This window comes from Carlito syrichta, unplaced genomic scaffold, assembly GCF_000164805.1.
Source record: "Carlito syrichta isolate Samal-C Ts95f unplaced genomic scaffold, Tarsius_syrichta-2.0.1 Scaffold289796, whole genome shotgun sequence".
Lineage (NCBI taxonomy): Eukaryota > Metazoa > Chordata > Mammalia > Primates > Tarsiidae > Carlito > Carlito syrichta.
This window is the reverse complement of record NW_007233892.1, coordinates 192,880-205,845: the sequence shown is the minus strand read 5'-3', so window position 1 is coordinate 205,845 and position 12,966 is coordinate 192,880. Positions and strand designations below refer to the sequence as shown.

Genomic DNA, 12,966 nt, shown 5'->3' with positions numbered 1-12,966 from the left:
TCGAACCTGCGGGCTCAGGCAATCCACTCACCTCAGCCTCCCAAAGCGCAGGATTACAGGGTTATCCCTGTTTTTTAAAAGGTTAGCTTGGGGATTATATTTTGAATTACTGGAGTCCTTCCTTTTAGTTTTGGGGCAGAGATTTCAAGTAGCTGGTGTATAAAATTGTAACGTTGACTTTCTCAATATAAAAGCCTAGCATTGACTTTCTTAGTATAAAAACCACACATGTATCTATGTTAAATGAAATTTCCTACAATTACTCTAAATACATATTCTTTATGTTTCTTGAGCATTCAGTATGCCCACTTCACAACTCCCCAACACACACACACACACACACACACACACACATCCCTCATCTGTTGGCTTGGAATACCGACTAATAAACTATATCATTTAGAATAGCAGTTCCCAAACTTTTTGGCATCAGGTACCGATTTCATGGAAGACAATTTTTCCACAGACAATAAGTGGGTAGGGGGGTCATCAGACATTAGAGTCTCATAAGGAGCACACATCCTAGATCCCTCACATATGCAGTTCACAATAGGGTCTGGGTCCCATGAGAATCAAATGCTAATCTGACAGCCGTCCCTTTCCAACTGTGCAGCGCCATTCCTTACAGGACACAGATCAGTACCTGTCCTTTGCGGCCTGGGGGTTTGGGGGCCTTTGATTTAGAATAACTAGATATCCAGTATATACAAAAACCCAGTTTTCTTACTCCTGTGTTTCTCTTTCGTGCTTTTAAACTGCTGGGCATTTTTTTTTCTTTGCTTGCTAAATGTCTCCACCAAAAGGTGGATCTTTATATCAAACAAATAAAATTTAAAGTGATATTCCCACTTGTGGGGATTTCTGTGACTAGAAAAATTACTGGCTGGGTAGACAAAATGCTTTGGGAAGAAAAAGATCCAATTTGTCTTGAAAGACTGAGGAAAGTTTTTCAGAAAAGCTGAAACTTGATAGAAATAAGAATAGCATAAAAACATCATCCAAGTCGGGCTCGGTGGCTCAGTCTGTAATACTGCACTTTGGGAGGCTGAGGTGAGCGGATTGCCTGAGCTGTGGGTTCGAGACCTGCCTGGGCAACTTGGCGAGACCTCATCTCTACAATAAATCAAAAATTTGCCGGGCGTGATAACGCATGCCTGTAGTTCCAGCTACTGGACAGCTGAGGCGGAAGGATCGCCGGAGCCCAGCAGGTCAAGGCTGCGGTGACCGGGAGCGGCCACTGCACTCCAGTCTGGGTGACGGGTGAGACTCCAACTCAAAAAAAAAATAATCATCCAAAGTGCCCACATAAGGCTCAGCAGTGTTTTGCAAGTGAGAATATAATTCTTGGTTCCAAGCAGGGCTTTTTATGAAGAGATTTTAATAACATTCAATCCCCCTTATCTTTTACCATGAATAATACAGAAAGTGGGTTTTATCCTAAGGCATTTAGATTTAAACTTAAAAAAATAACAAGCGTTAAGCGTTATTCAGTATGAGTAAACATTGTACTTAGAAAAGCTACATCATAAAGGTATGTTCATTTGTAGAAAAATTAGAGATGTTACATCAGTAGCCAGTAACTTGGTAATTTCTTTTTAAAACATGTCATAAATGTTAATATGAAGTTTCATATCCAGATAAAATGAGAGGACAAAGATATAAATGCTAATAATACTGTTCAAAATATTTCTTTAAAGTGTTACTAAGTATGAAGCTGCTCATGACAGTGTGTGTTATATTCTCCAAATGTTATCACTTTGCCTCAAGGCCATTACCTTTTAGTTAACATTCCCATAAAAGAATAAGAATAAAGGTACTTTATGACATCTAATCTTTCAGTTTTTAATGAAGTAAATTTGAATTTTCATATTAATGGCACCATTCTTGTCTATTACCTATATATAAACCTCTTTCATCTTGATGGTAACTAAATCCAAATCAATAATTATAAAATAATGTAACTTTTTCTCATAGAATTAGTTTGCCTAGAAATACCTACATTGAGCTAGTCTTTAAAAAATGTAAGTACAGAGGTAAAGTTTTAAGATTAATTAGTAATTTCAAAGGCATTACAGCAGGCACTTTCAAAATAAATTAAATAACATATATTAAAAACTTACATAAATGAAAAGTGTTCAATTAAGATATATTTCAATATATTAGTTAGGAAATTTTAAACAAGCATACCAGAATTTAAATGTAATTTAAATTATTATATTAGGGGGAAAAGGGTCAAGGTTAAACTGTTTTGTCTTCCTTAGAAAGTTTATATTGTCTTTTGTGTGCCTACTTACCAAAAAAAAAAAATCTCAATGAAACTTGGATATTAAAACTTCCCAGGAAACCAACCATAAAAGCTGCTAAGAATTTCACAAGTTTTTTTTTTCCTTAGGTGTTAATTAAATGATCATTTAACACTGAAATGTAAACACAACATTTTCATCTCCTGACAGCTCAGCCTATTATAAATCCAGGGTAATAAAAGTCTTGGTGTTAATGCTCAGAACCAAGTTCCCACAACACCCTAAGATGCCTTGTCGTGTCTAAGGTTAAGCATCTAGACACAAAACAAAGCTCGCGCCTATTCGACTTCCAGTTCAATTTTCCCATCGCCCAGTGACCTAGGTAACACTTTGAGCAATAAAGAATAAATTTAATTTCTCCAGCATTTTGTGAGGATTAGGAACAATTGTTGGCTTGCAATGACTTTTTATCCTTGGATTCTTTCTCCTCCAGAGCATTCCTCTGGTCCTAAAAGAGAATTCTGATGGTTTAAGACATAGAACAAACAGAACTTTAAATTAGGCTTTTTTCAATCAATTGGAACTGTCGGAGGGGAAGCAATCAACCTTTCTCTGTGCTGTTCTCAGCTATTCACATACTTCAAGCGTTAATCTTTCACTAGTAGAAGAAACCTATCATGATGAGGCAAAGCTATTCTGTTTTCAGACTTGTTTATTTCTCCTCTAAGTTTTTGTTTTGTTTTGTTTTTTAACACTTAAATCAAGTTACCATCTTTAGCTGTAATCTTTCCTTTGTGTAATGTCTGAAGAGGCACAGATGTTCTCTTCATAACACTTCACACCTCTGTGTTGTACCCTCCATCATGGGTGCTGCCATGGACAAGATTTTTTTACTTTTCATTGCTTCCTTTTCTAGGATTTTGTTTCTTTTTTAAATGTTGTCCAAACTTTTTTTTATATCACAATTTATCAAATATTTTAAGGTTTGCTCTCTATAAATAATTCTGTGATGGTACTTAACTCAGTATGGGAAACAAGTAAAAGGGGACATACACTGCATTCATCTAACTGTAATGCTAGGTGCTTATAAGAAGTGCTAGGATTATGACAACAAAATAAAACAAAACAAAAATGACTTCTAGTTCAGGCTTATTTCATTATGTAAAACTGTTTAAACTTAAAGTGCTAAAATTCAATTTGCAATTTGTGATGGATTTCAACATAATCTGCAGTCTAAAAATGCACTTGAAATCACACATGCAGTTTCTACAAAGATGACAGCGACACATAGATAAAATCATTTTTTTGTTGTTGTTGTTTTTTGTTTTTTTTTTTTTTTGAGTTGGAGTCTCACTCTGTCGCCCAGACTGGAGTGCAGTGGCCGCTCCCGGCCACCGCAGCCTTGACCTGCTGGGCTCCGGCGATCCTTCCGCCTCAACCTTCCAAGTAGCCGGAATTACAGGCATGTGCTACCACACCCGGCTGAATTTTTTGATTTATTGTGGAGATGAGTTCTCGCCAAGTTGCCCAGGCGGGTCTCGAACCCGCAGGCTCAGGCAATCCACTCACCTCAGTCTCCCAAAGGCGCGGGATCATAGGCTGAGCCACCGAGCCCAGCTTAAAATCATATTTATATAGTACAAATCTTATATCACTTTAAAATAATGAAATATTATTCATTAGGAAAAGTGGGTTGTTTTAGCAACATATGTAAATCTTCTGAGCAACTTGCAGAACTGTTTTCTATTGTTTAAAGAGTTTACTCAGCATTTTCTAACATTTGTATTTTTCCTTCATTTGTTATTCAGAAAAACACATCATTAAACCAGCAATCTAAATATACAGACTAGCATAAATAGTTCCTGAGTCACAGTCTCTTTGTTTCTATCCCTAATTTATTTTATATATGAATTTTAAATCTACATGAATCATCAACTGAGAGAGCGTGAAGAGCTCTCATTAAGAATATCCTGGCTATAATGTACCTTCTGTGGCGAAGTAAAGAGAAATAAGATGGTACAAATGCACATTTTATGTCAATTTGTAGTGGTAAAAAAAATTAATGTGACTATGCATATTTATGTGTTATTACACTGAGGATAAATAAAAGAGGCTAGTGCAATAGAATGAGGAACTTTGCTGACCGAGGGCAAGTTGCAAGGACATCTGAGTGACTGTTATTTTCATCTCATTTGCAAGACTTTGTGAGAATGATAATCATGCAAATATAATTTCTATCATACTTGAAAATTGACCATGTTCTTTTGAATACAGAAGCTAAATTTTACCACGATATCCCCGAAAGGTAAAGAGTATAACCATTCCCATGCTACAGATAAGAAAACTTGACTTCAGAGGTGTTAACTGACTATCAAAAATAACAGAACCGCAAATATTTGAACAAGCATTGAAACACCATCATTTTATGCCACCTTCCTTATGATATAAATTAAATTGATTTCGGTGTCTTAAAACACAATGTAAATATGTGAGTACATTAAAATAACTTAAATATAACTAAAACCCTATCAACACTTATTCCTAGAAATAATATTTATGCAAACGTCAGTCTCCAAGTTATAATCTTGTGACTGCAGTGGCAACTTCATGATTTTCAGTCCAAATTTTAAAATAGTACCTGATGATGTGTATACAATTATATATTTTTTGACATGAAAGTTGTAGACTTAAATTCATGTATCTGATCACTCTCAATGAACTCTCAGTCACTCTAAAGATCATTCTCAATGAACTCTTCAGGCTTTAATTTACATATTATGTGTCAAATGTTAGCAAGGGTTTAGCCCACAAATACTACATATTATATGGGGCTACATATTACGCCAGTTTTTCTTCCCAGAACACAATATTCTCTAAATTCAAGTTGGCAGACCACAAGTACTTGGTGGTGTGGACAGAAACATTTATATTCGAGAAAGCAACCATCTGACTAAGTACAGTTGAGTGGAAAAGATCTTCATGCATTACACTTCCTATGCTATCAACTGTGGTGTGGATTTCACCAAAGAGTCTACTCTGGATAGGCAACTGCCAAAACCTGCCAATTTTTGGCTTTCTTCAGCAACAAGTCTTCTACTAGTAATCCCTTTGAAGTAAAAACTATCAACACCAAGTCTGGCAAAATCTCAAATACAATCTTAATCTTCATTGAACTTAAAACCTTTAAATCATAGGATTACATGTTGATTTTTAAAATAAAAGCAAAAGTAGGTCCTGCTCAGTAGTTTGCACTTTTTTTTCCCTGTTGAGTAGTAATGGCTATTCTGAAGTATGTTCAGATACCCATATATCAAGTCTTTTGTCTACCTACTTGAAAGCAAACCACTGGTTTATATCATGATAATCTTTTTTTTTTTTTTTTTTGAGTTGGAGTCTCACCATCACCCAGGCTGAGCATGTGCAGTGACATGCTCACCGCAGCCTCCAACTGCTGGACTTAGGCAATTCTTCCACCTCAGCATTCCAAGTAGCTGGAACTACAGGCGTGTGTCACCACACCTGGCTTGTTTTTTTATTTATTGTAGAGACAAGGTCGCACCAAGTTGCCCAGGCTGATCTCACATCGCCGGGCTCAGGCAATTCTCTCGCCTTGGCCTCCCAAAGTGCTGACAACAGGCTGAGCCACTGCGCCCAGCAGATGACAGTCTTTTTAAAGCATATAGTCTTCACATATCGCTATCTTTTAAGTGGCAAAAACAGTTTCCTGGCCCAATAATAGTACGTAATTAATAAAGTTACTTAGTTAATAAAAGACTTGGTGTCTTAGTCACTGAAAGTTTTCTCTCTCATTGATTCTTTGCTTTCAAAAGTCAATCTGTTCCCCTTAGCCAAGCATCAGTATATAACACGAATAGCATTTCTTTATATCATATTAGAACACAGACACGCACTTGCACAGAACTTTTGATCTTAACACACGAAGCTCTTTGGGAGTCTCAGCATCAGAAATCTGCAGTAGCTCTCATGGCAGCATACAAGATGAGTAATGATGTCGATCTGGCCACACTACAGTTACCGTAGCAACTGTAACCTGCAATTCCTGCACAACCGTCGTTGGATTTATTGTGGCAGGGGCCAAACAGGCCAATAGTAAAATGAAGGCAGGAACTATGGCACCTGACACTTCTGGTCGTCCACACGTTAATCAAAGCTGGCAGAAATTAATTCAAGAGTAATTTTTACATGGGTTCCACTGTAGCCTTCTGCTTTCATGCTTGACTACAAGAATCCTATCAGATTAAATTGACATTTAAGAATTTGGGGATTAGTTTTATATAAGTATAACATTATATTAAACGAAGGTATATTTTGCTTAGGTGAAAAACAGATCTATTTGACTGAGCTGGATCTAGTGAAACACTTCATGCTTAGAAAACCTAAGGGGATCAAACATTAATTAGCCAAGTTATCCTTTAAATTTAATTTGGCTCTCCAGTATTCATAATGCTGTCCCAGAGATACTATTTGCTCATTCAGGTTACAAACCCTGAACCTAACGGAGATTTAATTCAATACATCAAACACTTACTGAGATCTTCTAAAGGTCAATTTTTTAAATGTTTTTAATATTAAGAAAAGTTTTTATATTACATGTATAACCAACATTTGTATGCATTATGATAAAATGAAAGCTAAGACAGTAATAATTGACAGGTATAATGGTGAGTATATGTCAGTGGTAAGATAATAAATATTTCTTTACTTCTTTTCTATTTTTCTGAATTGCCTAAACCTTTTTATGATGAGCATGTGTTACTCATAACTATTAAAGAAACAAAAACTAAGGTTCCTTCTATGGGAGTGGAGCAAGTGAAAATAAAGACAGCTTAATTGCATATTTGCTGTGCTTAGCAAATTAATTTTACCTTAATAAAAAAATTAAGTTTCCTTCCATAAAAAGTCTCAATTATTATAGTTAACAAAAGCAATTTTGAGAATCTGAGGCCTATCTGACAGCAGGTAAATTATGAACTGACCAATCAAATTAAGGAGTCAAAATCTATTTGTCTCAGGTAAGTATTCACTAAGCCATAAAAAAGTCCCTAGTTTTAAAAAATACTATTTATAATGTTAGATAATTTAGCAGCTCCAAAACCCACTGGGGAATAATAAATGCCACTTGTGAGCCAGAAATATAAAGTTTTTATTCAAAGAAGTAAAAAAAAAAAAAAAAAAATGAGTCACTGAGACATATGCAGTTATTTTTGTTTATTTAGTTTGGTTCTGTAGATACAAGTGAAAAATGAGTTTCTACAAAGTGCTTTGGATACTTAAGCTTATGTTAAAAGTCTGGGTAAATATAATAATACTCAAAGAAATAAACTGAAAACCGCAAAACAAATATTTATAACCAAATGTATAACCGCAGTACTACCAATGAAATTCCTCTCTAATGAGGCCGGATTAGTAGCTGCAAACTCAAGTCAGAAAGTGTGATTCACTTACTCCTAAGACTTTTTAAGATTCCATTTATCAGGAAGATTTGTATTTGGTACATACATTTTAACCAATCATGATCAATCATTTCAAAACTCACAGCAATCTCTTTCAGTTAACCAACTTCAGATTTCTTTAAAAATAATTTTTCTCCACTCTTAGGTTATTAGTAAAAATGCAACTTTGGTTTTAGAGGAGGAACAAAGGGGAAGACAGAGTCTTTGTACAAGTTAATAAAACTGCGTGCTGTCATTTTTAACCTCCAACCTATGGCCCCTTCTTTTGCTTTCCCTTTACTTACACTTTCCATCTGTCAACAAGTGCTTGTAATTTTATTACACTGTCCTGTAGTTTACGCAGAGTTGGTATTATTTTACAGAGTTCTGTTAATGGACTGGATAAATGGTAATGCTATTTAAACTAGTCTCCTGCTCCAGCAAACACAGCTGCAACTGTACTACTATTTCTGAGCAAACATCTTGACCTGAGCATGTAGTGCTCTCTCAACCCTTCCAAAGAGAAATTGGAGCAGACAGCAAAGGAAAAGCATATTTGGCTGCGAGTAGCAACCAACCGTGTCGAATCATAATTCATATAACCCTTTTTTCTTTTATATTGCATTTAGAGCCTGCACAAAGCACATATGCTTCTTCCCCTGGCATCTCATTTTCAACCACGAGTCAAATGGTGATTATTTATTACACAAACTCAAAGAAAACCAACATAATGTTCAGCACATCAGATTAGCTGGAATTCAAGCAAACAGTGCTAAAGATCAAACTTGGGTGCATAAACTATATATTTAACCAGTAAACTTTTTCACTGGTGATATATCACAGAAAATGTAGTACTATGTCTGGGTAAAAGGTACAATAAGGCATAAAAAAATAAATTGAGGTATTGATTAGCACCATGTGACAATTGATAAAGCAAAAATAAATCCTAGATTTGTTTCTTTTGCGAGTACTAACGATGTATGTCTCTACTACAGTAAGGCAATGATGGTTCACTTTATCATTTTATATAAGAAGGGGACCCAAAAAAACCCAGAATTGTTTTTGGGAAAGTGGGCCCCTTGTAGTACTGATTTCCCCCACTAGGTAAGTGTTCTAGGAATACATTAGCATCAGTGTACCAGCTAGCTTTGTTGACAGGCTGCGTTCAGCTTCAGGGAATTACTTTTTGGAGATTCTTTCAACAAGTTTGCCCATTTCATGATGGATGATTTACAAAAAAAAAAAAAAAATCTGCCTACATGTCACTGAGCATTCAGTAGTTTTTGACCAAAAATGCCCTACCTTCCCTATTCATTTAATCTCACCCCAAGCAACATTTTTTTTGTTTCCCTGGATGAAAAAATCTTCAGAGTGAAATATTTTGCCAATGTGGAAGAGATGAAACCAAAAATGGCAAAAGTACTAAAAGGGATCAAAATTGACGATATCAAATGACTGATCTGAGCAGTGAAAATAGCATTTCAATAGGTGTACTGCAACAGATGGAGAGTACCTCGAAGGTGACTTAAGTTTAAACAAGTGAGAGTAAATACACAATTTTTTCTAAATAAATTCCAGGTGTTTTTGCATCCCTCCTTGTGTGTGTGTACGTACACACACACACATATATATATTAACCATCAATTATTTTCCTTGTTCCAATAGTTCTCCCTATTATTTGTCAAAAATTCCAGATCCTTTGTTCTGTTATTTGTATCTTTTGTGAAATAAAGTTTGTTTTAAAATGAATATTTTAAAGGATACTTTTACATATGGGTTTGAGCACATTTTTCCATAAGCTCAAATATTTGTTTCAGGAGAGTTGCTAGGTACTTATATCATATGAAGAAAATTTTAACCTGCACCCTTGGTTCTAGAATTACCCTAGACTATAATCAGCTTCACAAGCTTTTGTGCCTTTGTTTATTATATAATTTGAGTAGTGGTTGTTTAATTAGTAATCATCATTAAAATGTGGTCACATGCAGCTAATAACATATCCTATCAAGAGATATATTACTGTTACACCTAAGTGTAATTTAGATAGGCAACAGTTCCTTAACAAAAAGATTCCTGACTTGAAGATGCAGGTAAAAATTACATGTCTAGGTTTCTGTGCCTGTATCCGGTGTCAAATCCCATGTAACCAAGAACATGTTGTCAATATTAAGTACTAAATCATGAAGCGATAAATTCAGGAATATTAAAATATTCACATCCCTCTTGTAACTAGTTCCACCTAAAAAATATAACTTTAGATTCTATTACTCCCCAGCACAAATCATTCGAGTCAAAGAGACACAAAAAAAATTCTGAACACATTTTCTAGTTTCCCATTTCTCATTTTTTCACACGCCTTTAATTAATTAGAAAACATTACCTAGTAGTTTTATGGGCTTTGTTTCTTTAATTCACTTCTTAAGGATTTCAAACCTTTCTTCTTCATATAGCAGCTGCATAAAGTTGTAAAATCATAGCAAAGCAAAAATAAAATATCTTGATCCACTATGCGATATTGTCCAAGAGGGCAAAATGTCAAATTTGCTGATGGAGAATTCTGCAATGCATTAAATGACCTGTAGGGTCCTGGGGAAATTTACCCAAGTACTTTTAGACTAAACATCAAATATTCTTGCTTCTCAGAAATAATGTTGACGTTACTTCCTAAATTTTCCCTTTTTTGGCTTAATAATTTTAATCCCAGATAACAATCATTCCATTTAAATTATATTTTTGCAGTGCTTAGAAAACAGAATTCCCTAGACAGCTGTGTATTGTTTTTATATGCACACTACTAGAAACATTTAACAGTGCTCATTGTATGCCAGCCTTGAAGTAAATTCTTTCAAAATCTTCTCAGTCACCAATAATTAAAGCAGAAAGTGAAACATTATTAAGACCCATGCCGTGGCTCTTTTAGAAACTAAGCAAAAAATATTTAGATAAAATTATCTACTGACATGCATATATCGAATCATTATAGCCATCTACATCCTATTTCCTTAGTAAAAATAGTTCCTAGATAAATGTTGCTAAAAAGACATTCCCAGTGTTTATTTAATTTTTTAAAAAATTACTTAAATTGGTCTAATTAGGCAGCAGAGAACAAAAAGAAGAGGAGAAAGATTGCTAGGTGACTTTGGCTATTTTTATAGGAACATAGTAAAAAAGTCAGACTCTAGAGAGGATATCTGGCATGTCACATGGGAAGTCCTTCCTATAGTGAGTTAAAGTATCAAGAGAACTCTAACAAAGATCCTGGCTACGTGGGGGTGAGGGGTATAGGAGGACAGGCCTCCTACTTCTGGAATTGATAACAACAATATTGAACTAGTAGGCTACAAAGTCAAGTTCTGAAAAAGGCAATATGCTCACTTTCACTACAAACACTACCATATGGGACTTCCCCACTATCCAGGTGGGGGTTACTCTGAGCAATTTATTTTAAATATCCTAGCAGTTTCTTCAAAACATGCAAGAACATCAATAATCATGGCTATTTATTTTTCCAACACTTTGTAGCTTATCTCCCATCTGCACAAAATCACTCATATGGCTGAAAATCTAATTTTAAAAGCTTTCAAAAATGTGTTTTCACTATTACACATTAGGTCAGCGAACAAGCATTCCAGGGAGGAAAAATTGATTCTCCCTAATACTCATATTATGCTCCTTTAAAGAACTACTTCCTTTAACAGTTTATGACGTATTTGATATGAAAACCTTGCCTTGCAGTCATTCATATTGCAGAGTTTGAAATTCTGGCTTTAAAAGAAACATTTAAGGGGAAATTTACAGACCTCTTTAAATACCTTATAATAATATTTTCAGACTAATAAACACTACTATTTGAGTACAGACACAATACCAAAAAAACTGACATTAAAAACCTTAACTTTACAAGAAAACACTGCCAATTTCCTCTTAAAAGGAAGCACGGTAGCAATTTTTCCCTTCAGAACTTAATCAAAACTTCCCATTAAAAAGTAGGTAAATCTTGCCATCATCACATGGCCAGAAGAAGAATAGAATTACAGTAACACATACATAAACCACTGAATGTTAACTAAGTAAAACAACTGGAACCACTGGAAAATCAATCATAAGAAGAAAAAAAAAAAGGACAAACTTCTAATCCATTAATCTAGCGGTGATCAGATTCCAGGAAAACACAAGGAAACAGATCCAAAACATTTAATAAAGCACAAGGTACTACCCAAAGCAACAATAACTATTTGTGTCTACTTACAGCCTGTATAGTTTCGAAGTCCCAAGAAACAGCAACTCAGGAAACAGCTGAAGGTGGTTTCTGTTTAAACGCCTTTTGAGAAAACAAAAACAAAGCTTATGTTACATAGAAAATACCCAACAATGAGACTGTGATTTGGTAGTGTCATGCCTCATCCTGTATTTAAGGAAATAATGAAATGACATTCAAGAGAATTCAAGCATTGCAAATCAAAGAATGGTTACACCTTTTGTTACATGACTCTTGAAAGCTATTTTCCATCATGCTTACTCAGATGATGATTACTGGGGCCTAAACTCTAAACTCGAATCCAATGAAACATCAGTCAACCAGAATATACACAATGCTAAAGGATTTCGTGACTCAGACTTCAGAGCCTAAGTTGGGCAACTTCAATATTCAGCAGAAATACCACAGTAAATGGTGTCTTAAAATAATTCATATACTGTCCCAAATGGCCTACATCTTCAGTCAAGGTATTGTGGGGAGGTAGAAATTTCAATTGTGTTAACTTTTCATTTAGTTGGAAAAATAAAGTGTGAGAAATTATCGGCATGATTTGTCCCATAGGCAAAATCAGAAGAAAACCAACCCAGAGATCAAACCTCAACCCACAGCTCCCAACCCTTAACTGCATTTAAGACTCAGTGTTATAACTAATAGTGGTGTTAAAACTGTTTAAACAATGTTTTAAAATGTTTAACTGATATTGGAATGTTTTTAATGTTTTAGAAAAGAATTTGATTGAAATTCTAATTCAATTTAAGCCCTGATGCTGGGTAATTAAGCTTTCAGGCTACCTATACCTGCTAAATAAAGAGTGAGTAAATTCTGTCTCTGATGTACTGAAATTCCAAACCCATCTGTTTAAAGTGTACAATTTAACATTTAATTAAAAATAATTATCTACGTCTCTGCTTTTCCCAAATTTTAATGAAATAGTGAAAAGCTACTACCAATTGCACACAAGTGAGTTACAAGTTGCTTAGCTCCAGAACAGAAGAGGTCCTGAAATGGATGT

At 35.0% G+C, this 12,966-nt stretch overlaps 1 protein-coding gene across 4 annotated transcripts in view; it reads right to left on the bottom strand.

Moving 5' to 3' along the window:
- Positions 1 to 12,966, bottom strand: part of SLIT2 (slit guidance ligand 2) — a 387,750-nt gene that overhangs the window by 358,170 nt on the left and 16,614 nt on the right. For all 4 annotated transcript variants that reach the window (XM_008054352.2, XM_021710555.1, XM_021710556.1 and 1 more), the window contains exon 4: positions 11,946 to 12,017. In XM_008054352.2, coding sequence (XP_008052543.1) covers positions 11,946 to 12,017 — 72 coding nt within the window. The remainder of the gene's footprint in view (positions 1 to 11,945; positions 12,018 to 12,966) is intronic.